At 52.3% G+C, this 27,156-nt stretch overlaps 1 protein-coding gene across 2 annotated transcripts in view; it reads left to right on the top strand.

The window, feature by feature from the left end:
• Window positions 1-24,346, top strand: part of MECP2 (methyl-CpG binding protein 2) — a 59,780-nt gene extending 35,434 nt beyond the window's left edge. Inside the window, exons 1-3 of one of the 2 annotated variants that reach the window (XM_045068116.1) lie at window positions 21,721-21,809; window positions 23,138-23,192; window positions 23,302-24,346. In XM_045068116.1, the coding sequence (XP_044924051.1) occupies window positions 23,430-24,215 (786 nt within the window). In that variant the 5' untranslated portion in view covers window positions 21,721-21,809; window positions 23,138-23,192; window positions 23,302-23,429 and the 3' untranslated portion in view covers window positions 24,216-24,346. Of the gene's footprint in view, window positions 1-21,458; window positions 21,810-23,137 lie in introns of those variants that run through there. The other variant, XM_045068115.1, reaches the window with a different exon arrangement.
• Window positions 24,347-27,156: the final 2,810 nt, after the last annotated feature.

Genomic DNA, 27,156 nt, shown 5'->3' on the forward strand with positions numbered 1-27,156 from the left:
AAAGTGTCCTGCTCTGAGCTCTGGGCTGGACCATGTATTGTCTGGGTCATGGACTTGTAGGAGAACTGATGGTGCCTCAACTGGAAAGCTTTCTCCAGAACTTCTGGAGTTCTGGAAAACAGGTGAGGAAGGGCGGGAAGCACTGTTAGTGCCCGCTCTGAGCGAGGCTCTGCACAGACCCCGGCCACCGCCAGGGTCCGGTGCTTGACAGACAGGCTGTTCGGTGAATGCGCATGCTTGCAGCATGCTTGGGTGCAGTTTCACGGGATTTGGGTGAGTCTGAAGGGTTTGGATAGTTCTGCTGCAGATCGCCGTCCAGAGACTCCTCCTAGGTGTCACGCCTCCGACTGGGCGTGGGGAGCAGTGATCTTGGGCTGCTCCCTAGTTGTTTATTGTGAGTTGGGGAAATTTAAAAATTTCCTTTTCAGCCTAAACTTGAATGTAACAGTTCTTTTTTTTTTTTTTAAGATTTTTTATTTATTTATTTGACAGAGAGAAATCACAAGTAGATGGAGAGGTAGGCAGAGAAAGAGGGAAGCAGGCTCCCTGCTGAGCAGAGAGCCTGATGCGGGACTCGATCCCAGGACCCTGAGATCATGACCTGATCCGAAGGCAGCGGCTTAACCCACTGAGCCACCCAGGCGCCCCAAATGTAACAGTTCTTATTGCTAACTTACCACTAGTCACCACTAACCAATGGAGAGCGTGAACGGGAAGTTTATAGAAGAGATGCAGGTGGCCAGTGAAGAAAGGAGAATTCTGTCTCAGTGATAGAGGCACCCCTGAAAACAAAGAAGATGCCATTTCTATGTACTAAATTTGTAAAGATGAACAGAAAGAAGGAGAAAGAAGACCTAGTGCCGACTGATAATGGGGTTTGCTGACTCCCCAGCTGCAGGGCCCGCCTGCACACCCAGCCGGGTGGGGGCCTTACCTTGTCTGCCGGTGCGTTTGACTCTGCTGTTGAACGGGTGACCCATGCACACCGTTCATAACTCAGGAAGTGCACGCCATAGGGTGACCCTTTGTCTGTGCCACCCTGGCCTCTCTGCGGGGAACAGCTGCTTCCAGGGTCTGATATATTTCCTGTGAGGTGCTCTGTACACGTACACACAATTTGAAACCTAATTTTATGTTCCCTGCACCTGCTCGGGTCAGTGTGGCTAAGGTATATTTTTGTCCATTATATCTGTCACTAAATTTACTAGTATGTAGTTGTGCGTAACTTTTATAAACTTATGCAACATCTGTATTTATGTCTCCTTTTTCATTCTAGTGTTGTTTACTTGTACCTTCTCTGTTTTCCCTGTCTTGGTGGAATTTTGTTGGTTTTATTTTTCAAAGATCGAACTTGCTGGCATTACTGGCCTGTACTGCTGTGCGCCTATGGCTCATTACACTCTGCTTTTCTCTCTGTCACGTCTTCTCCTTTCTTGGAGAACATTCTCTGCTTTTCTTTTTCTTGCTCCTCAAATTGTAAACTTAGCTCATTGATTTCCAGCCTTCTTTCCAAATACAAGCATTCCAGGCTGACCTGCAGGCTCTCGCAGCTGCACGCATCAAGTTTTTTTTTTTTTAAAGATTTTATTTATCGGGACGCCTGGGTGGCTCAGTGGGTTAAGACTCTGCCTTCGCCTCAGGTCATGATCCCAGGGTCCTGGGATCGAGTCCCGCCATCGGGCTCTCTGCTCAGTGGGGAGCCTGCTTCCCTCTCTCTCTCTGCCTGCCTCTCTGCCTCCTTATGATTTGTCTATCAAATAAGTAAATAAATCTTTAAAGATTTTATTTACTTATCTGACAGAGAGAGAGGGAGAGATCACAAGCAGGCAGAGAGGCAGGCAGAGAGAGAGGAGGAAGCAGGCCCCCTGCTGAGCAGAGAGCCCAACACGGGGCTCGATCCCAGGACCCTGAGATCACGACCTGAGCTGAAGGCAGAGGCTTAACCCACTGAGCCACCCAGGCGCCCCGCGCATCAAGTTTTGATGTCTGGTGTCATCACTTTAAGTCAGCTGAAAACGTTTTTCAATTCCCTTTATGAGTCTTTGTTTGACAGCCCTCCAGTTATTAGAAATGTGTTTTTTTTTTTAAATGTCCAAGCATGTGGCTTTGTGTTTTGTTTTGTTTTGTTTTAGTTAACTGTCGTAAAAAAAAAAATCAAGTTCTAGCTAAACTGCAGTATGGTCTGAGAATGTAGTGCACGTAACCCCAGCCCCTGCAGCACGCGGAGAAGTGCGCGCAGCCTGCGTGCAGTGTGTGCTGCGCGGTGGGAGGGTGGGAGCCCGCGCAAGCGCAGCGCCTCAGTCTTGCTCCCTGGGTTACAGAGGTGTTCTCTCTTCTTACTGTCATTTTGTCTGTGTGATTTACTCACTGCTGGGGAACACATGTCTCAGTGTTCTCTGCTGTTGGACACATCCGTTTCTTAATGGGCTTTGTTAATTTGGGCTGTATTACTTATTTTGAGGCCACGTTTTAGGTTTTTTAGAAGATTTTATTTATTTCAGACAGAGAGTGAGGGAGAGAGAGAGCACAAGCATGGGCTGGGAGGGACAGAGGAAGAGGCGGACTCCCCACAGAGCCCGATGTGCTGCTCCGTCCCAGGACCCTGGCATCATGACCTGAGCCAAAGGTAGATGCTTCATTGACTGAGCCACCCAGGCGCCCAAGTTTTCAGTTTCAGAAACAGTTTTCTCTTCCTGGTGAATTGAACCCTTTGGCATTATAAAGTGACTGTCCTTATAATTAATAGTGCTTTTGCCTTCAGTTTCACTACATCTGATGGGCAGTAGTGCTGCACCACCTGTGGTTTTGGTCAGCACTGCCACTTCTCATTTTCTTCGCTTCTGCGTCCTTATCAGTTAGATGCAGGTCTTGGAGATGGCACATAGCTGTGTTTTAAAAGAATCTGTTTCGTCCAATAACATCTGTTTAATTGCTGAAGCATTTATATTGCTTATCCCGCTGTATTTGTACACTCGTTTTTTCCCATAATTTCTGTTCTTTATTTTTCTTCTTTCTTGCCTTCTCTTGGATTGTTTTTTTTTTTAATGTGTAAGATGCATATCATATTTACCATCTTGACAACTTTTTAAAAGATTGATTTATTTGAGAGGGGGGGGGAGGAAGACAGTGACAGTATGAGCAGGAACGCAGAAGGAGAGAGATCCCAGGCAGACTGCGCTGAGTGTGCAGCCCAACACAGGACTCATGCATCTCGACCGTTTTTTAAAAATATTTTATTTATTTGTTTGACAGAGATCACAAGTAGGCAGAGAGGCAGACAGAGAGAGAGAAGGGGGAAGCAGGCTCCCTGCTGAGCAGAGAGCCCGATGCGGGGCTCGATCCCAGGACCCCGGGACTGTGACCTGAGCCAAAGGCAGAGGTTTTAACCCACTGAGCCACCCAGGTGCCCCCATCTTGACTGTTTTTAAGTGTATAGTTCAGTGGCGTGAAATACGTTCTCGTTGTTGTGCTACTACTGTCTGTTGGATTGAAGTTGCTTCTTCTTCTTTTTTTTTTTAAGATTTTATTTATTTACTCGGCAGACAGAGATCACAAGTAGGTGGAGAGGCAGGCAGAGAGAGAGAGGAGGAAGCAGGCTCCTTGCTGAGCAGAGAGCCCGATGCAGGGCTCCATCCCAGAACCCCGGGATCTTGACCTGAGCTGAAGGCAGAGGCTTCAACCCACTGAGCCACCCAGGAGCCCCATCTTTATTGTGTGGTTTTTTTTTTTTTTTATGAGAGAGAGAGAGAGAGAGAAGGCACGTGCATCTGTGGGAACAGGAGAGGAGAGGAGAGGGAGGGGAAAGAGTCTCAAGCAGTCTCCCTGCTGAAATCAAGAGTCGCCACTCAAACAGCTGAACCCCCCAGGCGTCCCTCAGATTGGGGTTTCATTGGTATCACACAATGTACATAGTGCCATCCACCACGTTTTCATTTTCCATTTAACAGTAGAAAATAAACATCACCATTGTTGTGGACAAAAGTGGGTTTGTGTCCCCTCCCCCCACAATTCAGTGTTCACACCTTAACCCCCAGAGTGATAATACATGGAGCTGGGGCTTTGGGGCGGTAATTAGGGTCAGAAGAGAACATAAGGGTCGGGCCCCCATGATGGGATTATTAATAGGTCACTGGAACGCTTCTCCCATATGAATACACATCAGGGGGTGCAGCTCTTCTCTTGTCCCGGTAGCTGGGACTTTTCACTGGAAGATTTTTTTTTTTTTTTTTGCATTCCCAAATCCATAACCCTAAAGGAAAGGAGGTACATTAAACACTAGAGCCTAAAACTGAACTCAGCCAAGCTCAGGTGCCCCAGTTTTTGTCCCACCAAACGGGTCCGTGGATAACTACACAGTGGTTTCCTCAGAATACTTCAGTTTGATAGTTGATCCTGGGAGTGAAGTCACGGTAATGATCTTAGATTGAACAAGGTATTATTTTTTTAAGATTTTATTTATTTATTTTAGAGGGAAAGAGCACAAGTGAGGGGAAGGGCAGAGGGAGAGAGAATCTCAAGCAGACTCCGTGCTGAGTGTGGAGCCCAACATGGGGCTCGATCTCATGACCTTGAGATCATGACCTGAGCCAAAACAAACAGTCGGATGCTTAAACAACTGAGCCACCCAGGCGCTCTTGAACAAGGTATTATTAATGAAAGAACATTTCTGGGAGCTCCAGGACCCTCTGGTCTTCCAGAAGGTGGTCCCATGGACCCCAGAGGTGTTGTCAGACATCTAAAGTTAGCTGGAGAGGTCCTTTTGCACCCAGATACTGTCCGCCCATCCCCATCTCAGGAGCCTCCTGTTGCCTGCTGATCAGTCCACAGGTAAGTCTTCGGGTTTCAGCTGACTTCCCGTTAGGTGGCGACAGAGAGCACAGAAAGAAGTATGCGGGAAAGAAAACTTGTTTTGCTTCCTGTTAGAAAAAGCACATGGGGTGTTTATGTGCATTGGTCAGATTTTACCACACAAGGCATCTGAAGGTTTTTTGCCCTCTTTTCTCCTTCCTGTTCTCCTCAACCCACTGTCTCCCCCACCACCCCCCCTTCCTCCCCCAAAATAAGGTGGGTGGGTCAGAAGAGGAAACAGCCAGATGCCACATCCTCAGTCTCTGTCACCGTCGATAGCAGCAGCAGTCATGCAAGCGGGGAACCTGCCACACTCTTCACTGCCCGCATTCCTTCATTTCTCCCACCAGTGTCTTCTACATCCTTTCCTTTGCCACCAAGCCCTCATCTCACTAGGACTCCTCCAATAACTTGCCAACTCTCCTACACATTTCTATCTTCCATGAGGTCCCTAGAGCCAAATCTCACTCCTCTGCTTTAAACCCAAGAATGGCACCCCTGTCTTCTAATGGCATCAGGGCCTATGATGTGACCCCTGCCTCTTTCTGTTCTCTTCCGTTCTTTGCTGCTCTTTCTCTCATACGTGCACCCTCGGCTGCAGAGAACTGCTCTCCTGCTGCTGGCTGTGTCCATTGCTCCCTTGTCACATTTGTCCTCTTGCTTATTCTTGAAGACTCAGTTCAAGTATCTCTTCCCGAAGAGAACCCTAAGTAGGCCCCCAGGCCTTATCTGGGTTAGATCTGCTGCTTTCATTCCTGGCTCCCCACCAGTACCTCACGCTAGAAGAACAGCCTGCAGACTGTCATAGCCCATGGGCCTCAGACAGGAGGAGAAGCTGTGTCTTCTGTGTTCAGGATCCATGTCCGCCTGAAAAGCACGGCTGTGACACTCCTGCCACTCAGCTTTCCCGGCCCACGCACCTCCTGTTGCAGGCTTGTTTGTTCACTGCCCAGACAGTCCCCCTCTGCCAAGGATTTGGTACCAGGCCTGCAGTCTTTGTGTCTCTATCCCAGTCCCTTCCATCCCACAGGTGACTTACGTATGCATGTAGACGGCCCTTAAGCCCTCCTCTGTTCCAGTGAGTTCTGCCACCCACTGCTGTAATCACAGCTTGGAATTTGCCATCACCGGAAACTGCTCTACCCACAGAGCTCTAACAGACAGTTACGGACAGCTCTCCTGGTAACAAAGACTTCCTGTGCTCTGAGCTCACAGATTCCACCCTCCCTGGGACCCTGTCACTTTCCTCTCACATGACTCATGCCCATCACCATATGAACGAGTTTTAGAATTTCCCATCTTCACTGAGCACTCCCTCCTCATTTCCATCCCAGTTTTATTAGCCCTTTGGGCAAGCTTTTCTAGACTTGACTACTTGCCTTCCCCTCCTCACCTCCTACTCTGCTCAGCCCAGTTCATGGAAGTTTTCTTTCCCCATAGTCCACAGAGCAGTCTCATTACCCCCAGTGGATGTTCCCTGGCAGACGTCCGTGTTGCCATGGCCAGTGGTGAGTCTTCCTCTTGACATGGTTGTTCCTTCCTGGAAACCCTTCCTCCCTTGTGTCCCTTTGGGGACCCCACCCTTTCCTGGTGCAGTGTCACTGGCTGAGTTTTATTTTCTTTGGACACTTCACCTCACATCTAAGCCCCCCTCTGTGGGGGGGGACTCCCCCCCACACCTTAATGACTTTGATGGGAGGCTGGGTGACCTGACTAGTCACATAAATGCCAGATGCTTCCCTTTTTATTTTATTTATTTATTTTTAAAGATTTTATTTGACAGACAAGAGATCACAAGCAGGCAGAGAGGCAGGCAGAGAGAGAGGAGGAAGCAGGCTCCCCACTGAGCAGAAAGCCTGATGTGGGGCTCGATCCCAGGACCCTGAGATCATGACCTGAACCAAAGCAAAGGCTTAACCCACTGAGCCCCCCAGGCGCCCCTGGATGCTTCCCTTTTCAGTTTCCCTATGAGCCACAGCAGCAGTCAGCAAACTGTAGCCCCAGGCTAAATCTGGCCCACTGCCTGTTTTTATATATAAAGTTTTATTGCAGCCCAGCTCTGCCCCTTCCTTTATGCTTGTCTGTAGCTGTTCTCCCAGTGTACCAAGCAGATGCTGCGTCTGCTCTGCCAGAGACCCTCCGGTCTGCCACACAAAACACTCACTGTCTGGCCCTTTACAAAGTAAATTGCCTGAGGCCTGCACAAGGGCATGGGTGTGAGTGGCGTGTTCAGACCCATCCTTAGAGGGGGTCGTAGCCAGCAGAGGAGCCCTAGCTCAGCATCTGAAAGGATGCTGAAAGGACAGATTCCTGGGCCACAAAGTGGCCGTGGTGCTGGTGGTCAGGGCTGCCCCCTGCAGGGTGGCAGAGACCGTGTTAGCCGCCTTGTGCCTGCCTGGAACACTGTTTCTAGCCACGTGCACTCCACCCTATTCCTCCAACCTTCTAAGGACCGTCTGGCCACCCACTAGCCTTTTTTCCTTAATTTTTGTTATTGCGGTAGAATATACATGACAGAATTTACCCATTGAACCATTTGCTAGTGTAGCGTTCTGTGGTATTAAGTACATTTATATCATGGGGACATCATCACCTGTTATCTTCCAATAGCCTATTATTCAAATATTTGTCTGCATAAATCCGCTAGAGCTGGTCTGTCACTTGCCACCAGTAATCTGGGAAGATACCTGTTATCATACTTCATTTCCTCTGTCTCTTTTGCTGACTGCTTTTTATTACAGCCACAGATAGTGGGGGGGAGGGCTGTCCACACTTGGCGTCCATGTGCCTCTGTCACTTACCTGCCTCTTCGGACCTCGGTGCTGAGGACGCCTGATGCCTGTCCCCAGCCCAGACCCTTCCCCAAACTGCAGCCTTACATATCCAACAGCCCTTTAGATCTTTAGAAGGTGAAATGCCTCAATGTTGAAAACATCCGATTTGGAAGTCAGAATGTTTGGTCTGTGCTCCCCCTACCCCCAGTGCACATGTGCCCTCCACTGCCAGCATCTAGACCGGCCACCGAATCACCGGCCTGGAGGCTCTTGTACCGGGAGCACAGTTAGCGGGCGGCCTGCAGGTCCTTTGCACTTTGCTGGGCCTCAGTGGCAAAAGGCTCCTCGCCAAGGTCATACCACCGTTTCCGGGGCAGCACCAGGTGATGGAGCCAGGTGGGGATATGACCACCCCCACATACCGCTGCCTTCTCTGTCCAATTGTGCAGGAGCCGTGTCGGGCCTGTGGAGCACTTCAGCTCTGCCGGGCCGGCTTCCTGCCCCTCTCTTCCCGGATGTCGGTCCCTGATAAACATTCAGCGCCCAGACCACGAACTCATCCTGCAGCCCCTGCCGTCTCTGTGTGTGCGGGAGCTCTCGCCTCCCTGCCCTCCCCGCCTCACACGCTGTGACTTCATCATTAGTGTGAGTGCTTTAAACTGTTCATCTGGTCATGTCCGTCCTCAGAGTAAAACCCTCTGGGGGCCTCTTACCCTCTCAGAGTGAAATCCGAAGTCCATTGCCTGGAAGAAAAGCCAGATTCCTGGGCCTGTAGCCTACACAGTGGCCCGGCCTTAGAAGAACCAGGTTTGGTTTATTGCTCTACTGTGGCTATCTCGAATGCCTCCATTTTTATTAAGCAGAGGCCCTGCGTTTTCACTTTGGACTGGGCCCTGAAAATTACTCGGGCCGGCCCACTTCATTTTGAGTTCATCGGACCCTTCTTATTCCCTGGGGTCCAGCCCACCCCTCTCCGCTTTCCTAGAATAGGCCAGGTTGTTCCTGGCTCAGGGCCGTGGCTCTTGCTGCTCCTTGTACCTGGGCCCCGCTTTACATGACCCACTCCCTCACCCCTCACTTCCTTCGGGCCTGGGTTCAGGCTCCCCTCAGAGAGGGCTCCCCCAGGGCTCAGGCCCCTGCCCATCTCGCAGCCCTCTGTGCGCAGCGTGTGCACACCCGCGAGTGCGGCATGGACGGCGCTGCCAGGACGTGAGCTCCTTGCCCACTGTCTCCGGGCCTGTGTCACTCACGGCTGCCCTGCGCTGCCCTGCGCCTGTGTGGGTGCTATGCACTCCTGGTCCTCTGCTGTTTCTTTCTTCTTTCTTTCTTTCTTTTTTTTTTTTTTTTAAAGATTTTGCTTATTTGTTTGACAGAGAGATCACGAGTAGGCAGAGAGGCAGGCAGAGAGAGGGGAAGCAGGCTCCCCGTGGAGCAGAGAGCCCGACTTGGGGCTCCATCCCTGGACCCTGGGACCGTGACCCAAGCTGAAGGCTGAAGCTCTAACCCACTGAGCTACCCAGGCGCCCCGGTCCTCTGCTGTTTCTGCCTTGGAAGGTGTTTGTGTTTGTTTCTCCCCCTCGGAATGCCTGGGCGTTCTTTCTGTTATCCTGGAAGTTGAGGAGGTTGACCAGAGTCTGTCTCACTGCTAAGTGTTCCTTGTCACATGTTCCTGGGAACACATTGTGTTCTCTCAAGGTACAAATGTAGCTCATCTTTGTTTCAGGTCTGGTCTCTTGTATTTTCGGTAGCATCTTCTGTTCCATTCTGGGGCTCCCTACTTACAGGAACACAAATTATCCTTCTGTTGGATTGTCTTTGTCTCTCTTCCAGTGCTGTTAGCTCTGCTCTAAGTGCTGTAGCTTTTGTTGTTTTCATCTGTGTTCACTGTTTGTCTGATCTGACTTTCAGCTATGTATATTCTGGCTGTTTTTAAACGTATCTATTAGTTCCATAATGATGTGCTTTGGTCTGCAGTTTGTCTAGGTTGGGAATTTGCCTCTTTCTTCTCACGGTGTTTTATCATCTCATCTTTGAATTCTTATTGAAAACGCGCTCCCACAAAGTTGTGAAGAATTTCCTCCTTTTCCTTGCAGCGTATTCTCTTCTTGGTGAACGACTTTGCCTTTCCTAAGCTGTCCCCCCCCTTTTTTTTTCTTTTTGCCATAATATGTTTGCAAAGTTACCATGTCATTTCCAGATACTCTGTTTGCTTTGGTACAGCGGGGGAGTTCTTGGCTTTTTCTTCCTGGTCTCTTGGCATCCTTTCTCACTGCTGTCTCCCCCCGGGCTGTCTTGAGCTTGGTGTTGTGCGGTCAAAGAAGCTGTACCCTTCGGTAGTCTTCGGCAGTATCTGGATTCGTCTTTCTGACCAGAGAGAGGTAGTAAATGTCTTATGCCAAGGCTCAGTCTAGCTGCTTGAGGGACGTATGTGCCATTCCACAGGGATGCGGGAGAAGGGCGCAGCTCAGGCTCTGCATGGTTCCCTGGGTCTGTATGTACCCAAGAGCGGTCACCTCCCACAGAGCCCACCCGGCTTTCTGGGAACTTCCCAGCAGGAGATTCTGTAGTTCCTGGGTTGAAATGGAAAAAGTGACAGACTCCCCACCCAGTTGTTTCTCTCCAGCTTACTGCCTGAGGTCTCTGGGTATTTTCAGCTCCCCAGCATGGCTTCGGCGGGTGGGACAGGGGCCAGAGCTCCAGTAGGCTGCTGAGTAGGTTTTATGTCCCTTTGTTTGAGGGAGGCTTCCCTTCACACCTCCTCCTACCTTTGATTCTCAGTTTTATTAGAGGTTGGGAGAGAGCAAGTATGGGGGAGGTTGTAACCAGCCATTTAAAGCTTCTCTAGTCCATGTGGAATCGATTCTGTCGTGTGGCATGTGATGCAGTGGTCATGGGAAGCAAGTCACGACCCTGTCCCCTACACTTTCTCTGGCTGTTCTCGGATGCTTTTATTCTAGGTAAACGTCAGGCTCTGAAGGGGGTTCCAGCGGGCTTTGGACCGGAAGAACAGTGTCCGGGCTCCCCGTGGCATTTTCTCCCTGGCTAGCACTCAGACAAGGGGAGTGACTGAACGCGCCGATACTTGTCTCCAGGCATGTTGTCTGTGGGGTAGAAATTTCGTCCCTTCTGCTTGTCCAGTGCTTCCCCCATGGCTTTGAACCCTGTTGTCCAAAACCAGGGCCAGTGTAGGATGGGGACCCAGGGTGTACCCCGGGGAGGTTGCTGGGACAAATGGGGTCTCCATCCATATCTGTGATGTAGCTTTCTGGGTATCCCAGCCATGCAGGCTCCCTGGGGCACTGCAGCCTTTCTCTGCTGTCCCCCTTCTCAGCAGTGCCCAGGGAAGCCTCAGCCTCTTACTGGCCTTTCTTTGGAGGGTACGAGTGGTATTCCAGACCCTTCCTTTTGCCACCAGCAGACTGCACTCCAGCCGGCCTGGCTCCAGGGTCCTGTTATTCTGGCCTTGAGGACTTCTTAGGGCTCTGTTGGGGAATCCTATCCACAGATCTTCCTGGTGGGTCCCTCCTGCGCTCCTGTATTTGAGCCGGGGAGAACAGCGCAGACGCTCAGACTGCCGCAGCCGTCAGTGGCTCCCTTCCTGTTCGCCAGCACTGGCAGATTTGCCCCTTTTTTTTCTATGTCGTTGGCTGTTTCGGTGGGCTCAGATGTCATCACTGGGAAGAAGAACCTTGTTAAGAATGCAGGTAGGAGGTGACCTATCCTAGTGAGAGGCTCTTACAGAGTTCTCGCTTCCATTATTAGAGATTTCCTTTCTGCCTCTTTTCCCCCAAAAAATACATTGCCTCTGTTGAAAATTTATTTTGGCAATTCTGATTTTTGATAAAAGCAGCCAACGCTTTGATGAAAACCTATAAAACTTACATAAAGTATACAAAGGTAAGAAGAAACCAGTATCAGTGGATGAGTCGGGGAAGAAGCAGCTGTGGGAACGTATTGCTGGGCCCAAAAAGGCAAGTGTGACGTGAGCGCATGTGGAGACGGGCCGTTGGTATGCTGAGGACTGGGTATTTGTCATATTTGTCGTATTTGTCGCTGGAGGTGTCCAGCCATTCATGCACGTGATGACTGTGAGCACCCCGTGGCACAGGAGCCAAGGCACTTGAGGACATGTTGGAAGAGAAGTTTCCAGATGTGAAAGCTAGAGAATGGAGAGCAAATTCAAACAACATGGGCTTTCCAGGAGAAGAGAGAAAATAGCAGAAACATCAGTGGTGAGGACTGGGTTCTTGGTTTTCTCCCGTTCTTAACTCACCTGGCCAGCTCCCTCTCCAGTTGCCTTCGTGGTGCAGCCGTGGGGAAGCCGCTTCCTGACCACAGCCTCACCGGCTTGACCAGCTTGGGCCCTGCCCCCACCCCAGCCCCAGTAACCTCACATCATCAGGCCATCCTGTTGCCCCTGCGTCCGTATTCCAGAGTTCTTCCCCTAAATTCGGTATCTCCCCTGTCACAACACATGGTAGAATTGCAGTGGTTTCATGACCGACTCTGCTCGGAAGACCACACCAGAGAAAAATAAGAAATGGAAGGTAGGGGGTGCCTGGGCGCTTCGGTCAGTTAAGTCTCCGATTCTTGGTTTGGACCCAGGTCATCTCAGGGTCCTGGGATGGAGCCCCAGGTCGGCTCTGCGGAGTCTGCTGGAGATTCTCTCCCTCTCCCTCTCTCTCCTTGCTCATGTGTGCGCTCTCTCCCTCCCTCCTTACCCGACCTCCCCCCAAATAAATAAATAAAATAAAATAAAGACATAGGTGCAGGTAGAAAGCTTGTCTTCTTGCTGTAGCATTCCTGGCCCGAGCGCAGCTCATCCTCAGTGTCCAGAAGAATTGTCAGCTACTGAGTGAGCGAGCGGCTGCGACACTGCCCTGTGCGTGCTCCGCCCCTTGGTCTTCCTGTGATGACTTTGGTTGAAAGTTCGTCCCTACCTGCTGAGCGTCCCAGAGTGGCAGCACTTTAAAAGTGCCACTACCCTACTCTACTCCTGTCTAGCTCCAGACCATTTTCAGCCCCATTTCAACACCAGAGGAAACCCTGTGGAAAACAGCCTGGTAGTTCCTCAAAAGGTTAAACATAGAATTCCCATATGACCCAGCATTTCCATTCTGGGTGTAGACCCAAGAGAACTGAAAACGGACTCATGCAAAAACTTGCATGCAGACGTTCAGAGCAGCTAAAAGGCAGAGACCCGGCAGCTGCTCGTCAGCAGGCGCACGGACGAAGCCTGCCGTTCCCGAACAACCGGATCGAGTCGCAATGTGCACTGCAACACGAATGAGCCTAGAAAGTATGACGCTGAGTCAAGGAGCCGGTCACAAAAGGCCGTCTCTCGTTTGATTCCATTTATATGAAATGTCCAGAATAGGCAAGTCCAGAGTGGCAGAAAGCAGATGAGTAGCTGCTGAGGGCTGGCAATAAGGCGACCTGGGCGAGTAGCTGCTTAATGGGTAGGGGGTTTCCTCCAGGGGTGGTGAGATATTCTGGAACTAGCTAGTGGTGACGGTTGCACAACTCCGTGAACGTACTAAGTGCTGCTAATGGCAAATTTTATGTTACATGCATTGTACCACAATAAAAAAAAGATTCATCAAATGCCCTCAGAATATTTCGCCAGCAACCTTCAACTTGGCTGAATGCCTAGTCATTAAACTTTTTTTATGTCATTAAACTTCTTGAACTAAATTCTTTGCAGCTGCCATGGTTACCATGTCCTAGGCTTCAGAGATGGCATGCACATCGGCTTGGTCTAGTCTGGCGTATATCACCCTCCGTCCTACGCGGGCCTCTTTCTCTCAGATGGGCGGCAGTGTTGATTTCCTGGGCTCTACCTTTAGCCAGACAGGGTTGCTTGGAGACAGCTGTGGGTTCTGAGCACTGCTTGGGCATTGTAAAACCTACCTTTACGATTTAGGGTAATAGAGTCAGCTGTCATTTTAGTGGGGTGTTAGAAAAATTGAGATACAATTCACATACTGGGAAATTCAGCCATTTAAAGTGAACAGTTCACCGGCATTTAGTACGTCCACAATGTTGCGCAGCTATTACCTCTATCTGGTCCCAGAACATTTTATCACCACTAAAACACGCGCGCACACACACACACACACACACCCAAAACTTTACAATCATTAGGAGTCACTCCCTATTACCCACTACCCTCAGCCCCTGGTAATGACTGATCTACTCTCTCTCTGTGGATTTGCCAATTTGAAACATTTCATGTAAATAGAATTAGGTAGTATTTGTCCTTTTGTGGCTGGCTGATGTCACTCACATAGTGTCCCCAAGGTTCATACATGTTGTGGCCTGTGCCAGAATTTCATTTCTTTTTAAAGCTAAATAACATTCCATTGTGTGGATGGACCACGTTTTGCTTGCGCAGTCATCCGTCCTCGGGCCCTCGGGCCGTTTCCGCATCTCGGCTCCTGTGTACCACGCTGCCTTGAGCACGGGTGTGCGGTTCATCCGGTCCCTGTTTCCAGTTCTTGGGTCTACAGCTAAAGTGGAGATGCTGGGTCCTGTGGGAACTCTGTGTTTGACCTTTAGAGGGACTGCCTGGCCGTTCTCCGCGGTCGCAATGTTTGTGTAAACCTGCTTTTCTTCCCCACTGTGCGACAGACACATGCTGTGGACGTGAGATCTGTCGTAGGGCCCGGCGCCTTCATTTGCGGAGGGAGCTCCCTTTGACGATCACGAGCTGTATTTTATTTAGCTTTTCAAAACCCAGCTTCTCTTGCATCTTCTGAAAGCTGAAGTATTTAAAAATACACGGAATTCAGAGCCGCTGAACTTCGGGTTCTACTGCCATAGCCTTGGAGCTGAACCCCATTTACTCTGTTGCTCCCCAGAGACCACTGAGACACTCTCTTCCTGTGCCAGTTGGATTTCTCTCAGATCTTTAAAGGAACTGCAGCTGGCATCTCCAGGCGCGGCTGCCTTTACTGTTCCGTGCACAGAAGCCTCCTTGATTCTGGGAGTCTGCAGCGCATGCTGGAGGTAGAGGGAGTTGGAGGCACGGAGTGAACGACGCGGCAGGGTGGAGGTAGCTGCTGCAAGACGGCCGTTTCTCCCCTTTGGTGCCCGACCATTCGCCCGGGGAGTAGCCCCTGCCTTGGCCCCGTGGGTCATGTCCTCGTTGTGGGACTTGGCCTCCTCCTGCAGCTCAGTGGAATGGGTGACTAGACATGAACCGTGCTGAGAAATGCTGTATCCTGAAACTGGCCTTGTGCAAACATGACTGAAATGGGGCCAGGATATTGCTGTGCCTCTGGAAGGATTCCGGGAGCTCACTCGGGAGGGGGCTGGATTCCAATGCAGGTGGAAAACACCTGTTAGCTGCTGCTTTCACCTGGTATCTTTTTCATCTGAAATCCTTAGGGGTTGAGTAGTCCCTCCTCAGTCGCAGGTGTCTGGCTGTTGGTTGCCGGCACCCCTGTATCGTACAGGGGCCTGGTGTCACACGAGTGCCAGGTACAGCTTCCCAGGGCAGCCTTCTGCGGGCTTACTGGAGGTTTCTTTCCTTGTGAAAGTACAGGCAGTTCTCTCCACCAGGCCCCTTGGGGTACAGTAATGCGGCTTGAAAACAAGATGCCCGCAACTCTGATTTTCCTTCGCTAGATTAAAGAAAAGATTTGATCTAACGTTTGTGTTCTAGAAGCACAGTTACTAGATGATGTTTCATTATTCAAGAGCCTTCTTTCCTGCCTCGTAGATACTTAAGGTTTGAGAGGGCCCTTGTGCTTCAGTATGGTACGTGCGTTCCTGAAAGACTCCTACGTTCTACAAGTCACACAGTAAAAAGTAAACGTTGCTACGGGGAAAATGGGAGGGGTAGACCACACCGAAGCTACGTGATTAGAGCTCACTAACAAAGTCATTGACAGTTCTGGTTCAAATTCTGGCGAAGAGACATAACACACTGAAATGGCCGTGGCGCCCGTGCGGGTCCTGTTGCGCAGTTCCGGTGACGCTTGAAGTGGGGGCCTAGGCAAGGCCCCCTTTGGCAGTAATTTTCTTTTCTTTTCTTTTTAAATTTAAGTCGTCTCTGCACCCAGCGTGGGGCTGGAACTCATGACCCCGAGATCAAGAGTCAGATGCTTGGGGCGCCTGGGTGCCTTCAGCTCAGGTCATGATCCCGGAGTCCCGGGATCGAGTCCCACATCAGGCTCCCAGCTCCATGGGGAGTCTGCTTCACTCTCTGACCTTCTCCTCGCTCATGCTCTCTCTCACTGTCTGTCTCTCAAATAAATAAATAAAATCTTAAAAAAAAAAAAAAAGAGTCAGATGCTCTTCCGACGGAGCCAGCGAGGTGCCCCTTACAATTATTTTTCTTCAAACACAGGGAAAGAACCCTGATGCCTTCCCTTCCTTCACACTCAGCAGCTGTACTGTATGCGGGATAACACCACTGTGGTTCTTTGAGCCACTGAAAGAAGGCACTTGAACAACGTTTCTAGCTTTCCCTCTTAATGTATTCGTATAATGTGAAAGTGTTCTCCTTAATCGTTAGAATACTTGCCCGAGACTGCTTCCAAATACCGCTGTCAGCCTGCACAGTTTCCACTTCCATTGATGTCACCCGCCCCACCCCCTGCTTTCCCAGCGTGCCGCCACCTGAGCACTGTGCGTTTCCCTGAGTCACTGTCGCTGCACTGCCCACAGAGTGCTGCTCGAGCCTGGCTCTCCCAGGGGCATACAGTGCACTCTTGACCCTCAAGGAGCCTACTCCATTCCCCTCATGCTGCCCCTGTGACCACAGATTGTCACTGCCCATTTTCCTAGGCCCTCATTTACTGCCCCAGCCTCATCTTCTGCGGACGCAGCTCACCAGTGCTCAGCAGGCTATGACAGCACCCAAACTCACCCTTTATTCACTTCCTCAGACCGTGCCTGCTTTGGGTGCTAAGCCTAGCCCCCACTCCTCGAAGCTCTTGGTCAGAGGGATACAGTCACCAAAAGAAGCAAAGGCAGTACAGCCTCTGGGTTGTGATGGTCCCACGGGGCTCCTGTGCCTGGCACTGTGCATCAAATGGAGAGACTGTGAAGAAGGCCCGCGCTGTCAGGGCATGGAGGGGTTGACCTGTGTAGTAGTGTATTTCCAACTACATGGGGGGCATGAGGTCTTCTTGCTCATAGGGTTGGGGAAGGCTCCTCAGAAGTGCCATCTTAATCCAGCCCAGAGCCATTGGTGACGCGGGGTAGGAGTTATTAGGCACTCCTGCCTCTAGGGATGGAGCTATTCATACCCCCGCCCACTGTCACTGGTCTGTCCTGAGCCCTCCTTGCCAGCCAGTAGAACTCTTCAACCCTGGAAACCCAGCTCAGGCCTTCCTCCTTCAGGGAATCCCCATCTCTGGGCTTCTCCTGGCCCTGGAACAGGGAAGGGTATCACTGTTCTTTCGTTACTTCTTTGTTCCCCTGACTAAACTGGGAGCTCTTGAATACCAGAGAATGATGGTAATTCTGCCGTGTCGCTCCAGCCTCTGGCAGAGTCTGGCTCAGGGCAAGGGCTGTTGATGAACATACATCAGCTCAACCAGGACCGCAGACAAGTTCCCCAAGCGCAGAAGGGAACTTCGTGTCCTTTTTCTTTTCATCTGTAGCACTGACGAGTTGGATGGGTGGTTTTTCTGGGGATCCTCTCAACTCCAGAATAAACGAATGTGTGAACTAGGTGCTCGCTCAGTTCTCCTACTCATTTCAGGTTTGTGAGTGCGTGTGCGTGTGCATGTGTGTGTGTGGTGTGTATAGTCTGATTCAAAGGAGGATAAAGAGGACTAGGTTTTTTTTTTAAAATGTGTGTTTCAGCAAACTCCGTAACCCCCTGGTGAGGTGAGGAGGCCTTAGGGAGTTGGGTTGCCCTGGGACCAAGCAGGTGGATTCCTGTTTTGCATCATTTTTACCCCCAGTCTCCACCCAGTGGACTGACTTCCCAGCTGCTTTGTGGGTGTTTGTCGTATGCTTTTGCAGAGAAGTAGAGTGACAAACCTGTGTGCCCCCTCGGTGCACAGATTTGAATATCACTATTGTCATAACTGCTTCAAGTAATTTTTTTTAAGTTTTTATTCATTCATTCATTCATTCATTTGATCACAAGTAGGCAGAGAGACAGGCAGGGGGCGGGGAGCAGGCTCCCTGCTGAGCGGAGAGCCCGACACGGGGCTCGATTCCAGGACCCTGAGATCATGACCTGAGCCGAAGGCAGAGGCTCAACCCACTGAGCTGCCCAGGCTCCCCTGATTCAAGTAATCTTAATTTAAAAGAACTAAAATATTACGATTGAGTTAAAGGTTCTTTTAGTCCTCACCTTTGGTGCTATTAAAAGTTCATTTGTTATACAGTTAGATAGGGTTTAAAAGGTAAATTTTATCTTATGAATGTTTACCACAAGAAAAAAAACCTACCAAAAAAAAAGGAAAACCCAAGACAGTTCATTTAAGGCCAAGTCAGAGTCTGGGCACAGCTGGGTCTCTCCTCGGTGGCTAGTATCAATGAGCTATATTCACCTGTCCTCGAACTTCTAACCATGGACGTGACTGTAACCCCCACCTGTTCCTGGCCCAGGCTTCCCTGTCCTCAGTGACACCACTGTCCTCATAGGCATTGGCCATGGTCCTTCATTCATCCGTCCCCCTCACCCACACCAGCCTGTCTTCAGCTCTGTCGCTCCATCTCCTGGTTACTTCCCAGACGCTCCACTGTCCCCACCCAGGGCCACCGGTCCCCCTGCTTTCCTTTCTGGCTTCCTGAAGTCTGCTTTCCACCCAGCAAGTAGAGTGACCCTCTGAACATAACAGCCCTCATCCCTGCCCCTGCCCAGGGCTCCCCAGTAGCACCCTGACAGAGCTCTCCACATCCCCCTTGAGGCCTCTCTGCTACCCAGAACCTTCTTCTGGCACAGAGCCACATGGCTAGCCCCCTTGCTTCCTATATGCTTTTCCTTCTTTTGTTCCTCATTGTGTTCCAGTCAGTTTGTTGTTTTGGACACTCACCTTGTCACAGTGTCACCTAGTGCAAGGAACCCTTTCAGCCAGACCAGCAACTATGCCCTTTGACTTTCTCTTTCTCCGTCCAAGAACTCCCTTGCCTTTCTGCCCCTACAGGCCACCTTAGAACCACAACCACCCACTTCTCTCAGGGCCAGCCTGGTTCCCTCCATGGACACGGGATGCGTTCCCTGCGCTCGGGTGCCATATTAGGCCTTAAAATACATCCCACCAAGGATGTGCAGAGCACTGTGGTCAGAGGTATTTGAAATAAATCTTTTCTCTGTGGTATAGTACCAGTTTGATGTATAGTTAAATTCATGTGGTTGTGCTTCCATTCTTCCGGATTAGTAGGGTTTTGTTACCATTTGCTTTTGTTTTCATTTTGGTTATGTAAACTTCCACATGATTCAGAGAGGTTTTGACTCACGCCAATACCTTACCTCATTCTCACCCTCCCTGGGACTAGAAAGCCCTTCTTCCCTTGTTTCTTCCGTGAGAGGCTGCGGACAGGGTGCGGGCGAGCCGGGGGTGCTCTTTCGCAGCCCTCTCCTGCATGGCTACCCAGGTTGTAGGCTTAGTGGCAGCCATTCATTCCTTCATCCCTTGCTGGCAGCACTCCCGAGTTGTCTGCAGCATCAGGGCAGGAAACATAATGCCATCACAAATATCATATACCTGTTGTTTTGCATTTCTGGGGTTGTCTCTCTAGGGTAGAGTTTTAGAAAGGATTGCCGCTGATGGCGTTGATACTCTTGGTTGTTTCCAAGAGGCATTGCTGGGGCATGTGGTTTTTTACTTGACCTTATGGTGGTTAAACTATTTGGGGCATATAAATGAGCATTCTGGAGGAGTCAGAGATCTTTCCCGTGGGTGCGGTGTTGTCCCCTGACTCCAGGACTGTCCAGGTTCAGGGAGCAGCCATGGCCTTCAGCAGTGCCCCTCTGGTGGCCTGTGTAGAAATGGTCATTCCAGTCCATCTACCACTGTGCCTCTGGCAAGCTCCCCTTCGCCCCTCTCAGATGGGGCATACAGGCTACAGACCACACCTACCTTCCCAAGATTCTTCCTCATTTCCTGCTGAGACATTAAGACTGTGAGAATTGAAAACTGAGCTCTGTGCTGTAGCAGTTTAGAGACCCTCACTTCACAGCAGGAAAAGATCCGTGGGCCACGGACTGAATCGGGGTGACCCTGGCAGCCGTGGTTAGAGCCCTGAACTGCTAGGGGATGTCCCAGGATAGGGAGGAACTCAGGAGCAGTTTTGTTTCCAGACCCCTGACCTGAGCCTTTTAGAAAAGGCATGTCCTCATGGTGCCAAGTGAGTCCTGATATGGACCCCCCCTTTGGCAGCTCACCCATATTCTTTGAGTCTGGTTTCCAGGGCGCACCGCAGTGCCTCCACTGGAGTCTCCACAGTGTGAACAAGGGGGAAGTTGCTTGGGGTAGACCAGCCAGGAGGCAATGACCAATACTGACACGAGCCTTGTGGGACAGGGCAGCTCTAGGGCTGAGATACTGAGGACAAGAATAGTCTTATTCTTTTCTAGAATGAATTGCCAAGGGCGCCTGGGTGGCTCAGTTGGGTAAGCGTCTGCCTTCGGCTCAGGGAGTCCCACATCGGGCTCCCTGATGATCAGGAAGTTTGCTTCTCTCTCTTGACCCTCTCCTGTCTCATGCTCTCTCTCTCTGAAATAAATAAAATCTTTAAAAAAAAAAAAAAAGAATGAATTGCCAAAAGGCCAGCAGACAGCCAGTTCCAAGCCCATGATTCTTTCTGAGCCTCCCCAGCCCGGGTCGTGTTTCTGCCCTCTTAGCCCTGCCCTGAGAACATCATGGCCAGACTCTGATTCCAGGGTCCGGGGCCTCATGGTGGTCATTTCCAGTGCACGCAAGGAAGGGACCCTGCCCCGTGGAGCCAAAGTCCAGGAAAGGAGCCACTCTGTCAGTGCGGGAGAACAGGCGGCGCCCGCCCCGGGGCGGGGAGGTGCACTTCTGTGCCTTCGCCCTTGCTCTTCCCGGGGTGGTCACGTGGTAAGGGAACGTCCGATGATAAAAGTTCCTCAGACCCCGGATGGCTTCTCTTCTCACCCCAGAACCCCGGGCAGCAGTTTCTGGTTGCCCTAGTTGGCCAGTGTTTACGTAATGCCTTTGCGATTTCTCTCCCTCTGGGGTGTTGGTACCTATTGTCATGATGAGGAAACTAAGGCACAGGATGTTGAGGTCACTTGCTTGGGCCCATTTTTTAAAATTGCAGAGTCAGGATTTGAGCTCAGGTTGTCTGGCTCCGAAGCTTGTTCTTTCCACAGCACTGTGCTGTGCCCGCCTCCCAAGGGGGCAGCGTGAGGCTCTGTCACCGTCAGTAAGTCATGTTGTGCCCCATGACTGGCTTTTACCAAGCACGCAGTTGAGAGAACTTAAAACTGCAGAAGCCAGAGTCACGCCCAGGCCAGGTCTGCACGCACAGGAGCCGCGGCGTTTTGGGTGGGCAGCCCCCTCTGGCAGTCAGGGGTCTCCTGTGAGCCGTCCGGCCTGCGGGTGCTCGAGCACAGGCTGTAAGGTGGCCCCTCCACGGCGCTGCACCAGGAAGCCACACGCTGCTTCCACCCAGGAAGGTGTCCCCTGTCCAGGCTGCTTGCTCTCCTGTATGCTAGGAGGGGGACTCCGAGTGGTCACAGGACGGGTCGGGCAAAGCCCCAAGGCCCTAAAGTAATCCATGAAGGGGAGCGGTGGCAGGACCTGGGCAGGCGGGCGGTGGCACGCCCTGCCTGCCTCCGCGCACTTTCTTGAGAAATCCGTGCGCTCCCTGTGGCACTTACATGCTTATTTAACACTTCAGGGAAGAAAAGTCAGAAGACCAGGATCTCCAAGGCCTCAAGGACAAACCCCTGAAGCTCAAAAAGGTGAAGAAGGATAAGAAGGAAGACAAAGAGGGCAAGCATGAGCCCCTGCAGCCCCCAGCTCACCACTCCGCTGAACCGGCAGAGGCAGGCAAAGCGGAGACCTCAGAAGGCTCGGGCTCGGCCCCAGCTGTACCGGAAGCCTCTGCCTCCCCCAAACAGCGGCGCTCCATCATTCGTGACCGGGGACCCATGTATGACGACCCCACTCTGCCCGAAGGTTGGACCCGAAAGCTCAAGCAAAGGAAGTCGGGCCGCTCCGCTGGGAAGTATGATGTGTATTTGATCAAGTAAGTAGGGGCGACTCCCGCCTGCAGAGCAGGGAAGGCTGGGTGGGCAGGAGGTCAGGGACAGGTGCTAAGACACTGGTGCGGATCCCTTAGAGTGGCAGCCCTCTGTTGCTTGTAGATCAAGAAAATGTGTGCGTCTCCCCCTCTTGTGTTGGGGGCTTCAGTAGACCGCTTGAAGACTGCAGCAGGTACATTTGGAACGATGGTGTGCAGAGCTCGCCACCCTGAGTGAGATGGACACAGGGTAGCAGAGTGCGACTTCTCGCCACCAGCCCTTGAGGTCTTATCAGCAGGTAGCAGAGCAGTAGGGCCTCCCCAGGGCCACAGGGAGGACATCAGGAGAGGTCCCCTGAGGACACAAGGCCCTGTTCAGGCCAGACCTGCCACATGTAGTAGCCTGTGCTTGGAAGGCAAGCGGAGCTCTCTGGGTTCCTCCCATTTATTTCCTCACTGGAAAACAGTCAGCTGAGGGGCTCTTCTCGAAACCTATTAAACTTCTCCCCTTCCTGGGAGTCATTCTGTGATGTGTCTTCATGACCCAGGAGAAGTAGGAATTCACAGGGCTCAGTCCGCTCCGTGAGACGTCCTCTCCATCTCTCCTGTGCCTTTCCAGCTGTCACTGGTACGCTGCCCCGCTTTGAGCTGGTCTGCTCGTTGGGCATTTTGTGTCCAAACAGCAGCTTCCAAGCCAGAGCTTCAGAGGAGGACTGAATAAGTACATTTCAGTTCTGGCCCTTAGACAATCCAGAAAAGGTTAACAGTTTTGGAAGGACATTTGCAGACAACCTCGTTTGATTCCAACAACTCTGATAAGGGGGAGCGGAGCACTGTCCTGCAGACAGATGAGGAAGCCGATCCCAGAGAGGCTAAGTGCCATGCCCAGGTTCCAGCAAAGGAGTACTCTACTTATGGACCAGGCCCAGGCCCCAGCCAGCAGAGTGGCCCCCCGGCCTGATGGCTCAGGAGGGTCCCCAGGCCAGGCCCCTTTGGGGGCCAGAGGAGGGGCCTTGGTAGCAGGCGGACCCTCAGGGACGTCCAGGCAGCAGCTGCAGAGCAGCCAGCACCCAGCTGTCCAGTCACTAGAGCACACCCTACAGGTGCCCACCGCCCACCGAGCCAGTCACTTCTTGTGGGACCGTGGCCATGCCCCTCTAGTTTTCGCCTGTTTGGGCTTTTCTCTCATGGGACTCTCATGCAGTCATGTCATCAGGCAGGTCAGTTGCAGAACGTGCTGTCACAGAGTTCACCGTCTTATGCTCTGCCCCATCTTTGTACAGTAGCGCGGAAGCTTCTAATCATTCTTTCTGTCTCTCCGTTTGTCCCCACAGTCCCCAGGGAAAAGCCTTTCGCTCTAAAGTGGAGTTGATTGCGTACTTCGAAAAGGTAGGCGACACCTCCCTGGACCCTAATGATTTTGACTTCACGGTAACTGGGAGAGGGAGCCCCTCCCGGCGAGAGCAGAAACCACCTAAGAAGCCCAAATCTCCCAAAGCTCCAGGAACTGGCAGAGGCCGGGGACGCCCCAAAGGCAGCGGCACTGCGAGACCCAAGGCAGCGGCATCAGAGGGTGTGCAGGTGAAAAGGGTCCTGGAGAAAAGTCCCGGGAAGCTGCTCGTCAAGATGCCTTTTCAAGCTTCACCGGGGAGCAGGGCCGAAGGGGGCGGGGCCACCACGTCCACCCAGGTCATGGTTATCAAACGCCCTGGCCGGAAGCGAAAAGCCGAAGCTGACCCCCAGGCCATTCCCAAGAAGCGGGGGCGCAAGCCAGGCAGTGTGGTGGCAGCGGCTGCCGCCGAGGCCAAGAAGAAAGCCGTGAAGGAGTCTTCCATCCGCTCCGTGCACGAGACCGTGCTCCCCATCAAGAAGCGCAAGACCCGGGAGGCCGTCAGCATCGACGTGAAGGAGGTAGTGAAGCCCCTGCTGGTGTCCACCCTGGGCGAGAAGAGTGGCAAGGGACTGAAGACCTGCAAGAGCCCTGGGCGGAAGAGCAAGGAGAGCAGCCCGAAGAGGCGCGGTGGCAGCGCCTCGTCGCCCCCCAAGAAGGAGCACCACCACCACCACCACCACGCGGAGCCCCCGAAGGCACCGGCGCCGCTGCTTCCGCCCCCGCCCCCGCCCGAGCCGCAGAGCTCCGAGGACCCCAGCAGCCCCCCTGAGCCCCAGGACTTGAGCAGCGGCATCTGCAAAGAGGAGGAGATGGCTAGAGCGGGCTCGCTGGAGAGCGACGGCTGCCCCAAGGAGCCGGCTAAGACTCAGCCCGCGGTCGCGACCGCCGCCGCGGCCGCAGACAAGTACAAACACCGAGGGGAGGGAGAGCGCAAAGACATTGTTTCGTCCTCCATGCCAAGGCCAAACAGAGAGGAGCCTGTGGACAGCCGGACGCCCGTGACCGAGAGAGTTAGCTGACTTTCCCCGGCGGATCGCAGAGCAAACCAACAAGATTAAAGGCAGCTGTTGTCTCTTCTCCTTATGGGTAGGGCTCTGACAAAGCTTCCCGATTAACTGAAATAAAAAATATTTTTTTTTCTTTCAGTAAACTTAGAGTTTCGTGGCTTCAGGGTGGGAGTAGTTGGAGCATTGGGATGTTTTTCTTACCGACAAGCACAGTCAGGTTGAAGACCTAACCAGGGCCAGAAGTAGCTTTGCACTTTTCTAAACTAGGCTCCTTCAACAAGGCTTGCTGCAGATACTACTGACCAGACAAGCTGTTGACCAGGCTTCTTAGGGTATGCCTGCACCTCCCCTCCCATCCGACCTCACCCCGCCCCCCCCCCATGTGGTCATTAGGGACAGCGAGTGCCATTGGTGCCCCCGTCTCCGCTCTCCTCTCCCCGCCAACCCTGCCCCACCCCCACCCTCCGGCTCGCCCGCCTTCCCCATCCCCACCCACACTGGGACAAGGAGGTGTGAGGCAGGAGAGACAGGTGGATCCTTTAGAGAAAAAGACAAGAGATGGCCCGTGGCTGCGGCCCTGCGCGATCTCACCCATGGTGGCACAAATCCGGCCCCAGGCCGGTCCCAACCCAAAACTGACTAGGATATTTCACAAGACAGGGAAGTAGCACCTGTTTGCTCCAGCTCTGGCCTGGCTTGGAAGGGGTCAATCCTTGTGCTGCCGGTGCGGACTGGCCGGAGCCAGGTGAGAGGAAGGCGCAGGGCCACTCTCCAGTGAGTGGCGCGAGAGAGACAGAGAGAGGGAGGGGGTGGGGGCATGGCAGCAACAGGACGAGGCACAGGCAGGCTGGCCCCGGGCTCCTGGGCTTCTCTGGGTGGTGGAGGGCAGTGGGGCCGATGGAATTCCTAGTCACTCCGAGCAGTCTGTGGCTGGTAGGTAGAGGCCTAGTGGGCAAGTTGGGGTGCCAGGGGGAAAGAGGGGAAAAAGTTCTTCCAAAACTTTCCAATTCTACTCCTTTAGGGACAGCTTAGAACTATTTGCACTATTGAGTCTTCATGTTCCCACTTCAAAACAAACATGCTCTGAGAGCAAACGGGCTTGAATTGGTGACACTTTGTCCCTCAAGCCACCAGACGTGACGGTGTTCACAACTACCTGTACCTGCGCTTGTTTTAAAGTGGGCTCAGCACATAGGGTTCCCACGAAGCTCCGAAACTCTAAGTGTTTGCTGCAATTTTATAAGGACTTCCTGATTGCTTTCTCTTCTGTCCTTCCATTTCTGCCTTCTTCCATGCATCTTTTCATTTCTGCCCCCCCTTGTTCATCCCCTCGGTACTAGGCACCCGCAGCTCCCAGCTTTACCTGAGCTGATGCTGGCCAGCTCAGGCCACCAGATCACACCCTGCCCTTGGCCTTCCCACTGCCAGCTCTAGCCCTAGCCCCACCCCATTTCGAGCCCTGAGGAAGCCCCAGGCTCTGCTGAGTCCTCCTGGCCCTAAGGCCTTGGCCTCTCTGAAGGGCAAGAGGGCAGCAAGGTCTCGCTCTCTTAGGGAGCGCCCTTCCCTTGGGAAGACCTTGGATTCCAGGCCTTCCCAACCTTCCACTCGAGAGAAACAGGCAGGAGAAGTTGGGCAGATTTGGATTTGGGAGCTGAGGGTAGCACAGAGGCCCCCGTGGCCTGTCATAGTCCTCAAGTAGCCCAGCCCTGACCTTGGCCTCAGCCAGGCCCAGCTAGCATAGTGTGGTGTGACGACGCAGCCGATGGGAAGAAATGCAGCTGCCCCAGGCCTGAGCTGCCCCCCCCCACCTCTCTGCTCCTGCTGTAAGGTAACCATGAGTCCTCCTCTGGTGGGAGACGTCTGGCTTTGGCTGGAGACTGGGTGGGGCCAGTGTATGACACATGTCCACCTCTGTGCCGGGGGACGGTGTGGGGGCCGAGAGGCTTGGCTTTGCTGTGGGTGTTCATTGCTCAGTCTCCATTTGGGAGCCCGTCCTGCGTTCTGTGTTCAGGAAGTCCTTATCTAGCTGCACATCGTCATCATACTGGTCTGTCCTTTTCTGTGTTTACAGAGATGTCTCTTGTATCTAAATCTGTCCACCTGAGAAGTACCTTATCAAAGTAGCAAGTGAGACAGCAGTCTAATGCTTCCAGAAACACCCACAAGCACGCCCCATGCGAGCTGCCGCCATGAACTGTCAAGTGCGTGTTGTCTTGTGTATTTCAGTTACTGTCCCCTGGCTTCCTTACTGCGGTGTAACCATGAAGGAGTGAAACACCCTAACCGTCCAGCACTTCCTTGCCAGCCCTTAGTGATCAGGAACCATAGCTGACAGTTCCAATCAGTAGCTTAAGGAAAAAACGCGTTTGTCTCTTCCAGAATGGTTAGAAGCAAGGGAGTTTTCCCCCATTCTGTTTGCAGAATCATAGTTGGCCTTTGTAGCATTTTTGTACCCATTTCCTTATTCTGTGAAAGCAAGTCCCACAACCAGACCCGCCCTGCTGTTGGCCCTCTGGGCTTCACTTCTGACTCCTCCCTAGGAAGGGAAGGGGGGTCGGAGGAGGGGGCAAGTCCTTCAGGATCCCTCTTCCTTCAAGGACAAAAGGCTCCTGACCCTGAAGGGGCCTTGCACTCCAGGCACCCACAAAGGATGCCTGTCCATGCGAGTACAGTGTCCGGCCAGTTTGTCCTGGAGATGCTGTCCGTTCGGGTCGGTTGGGTTTTTATGCATTAAACTTAGTCCAGTGGAATAAGTGTCTGGAACCAGTGTCCAGAGCCGGCCTCTCTGTCAGTTCAGTACCGTCTGGTCCTGGGAAGAAGAGTGTGGGGCCCACCACGCCCCTTTTCCACGTGAGACCATTCAGGGGCTGACTGGGCATTGGTGGTTGAGAGCACAGCTATTCAAGTATCATTTCCTTTTGGCCCAGCCTGACCTTCAGCCCCCTTGCTCCCC

Source organism: Mustela putorius, unplaced genomic scaffold (genome assembly GCF_011764305.1).
Source record: "Mustela putorius furo isolate JIRA1106 unplaced genomic scaffold, ASM1176430v1.1 tig00003899_pilon_pilon_pilon, whole genome shotgun sequence".
Classification (NCBI taxonomy): Eukaryota; Metazoa; Chordata; class Mammalia; order Carnivora; family Mustelidae; genus Mustela; species Mustela putorius.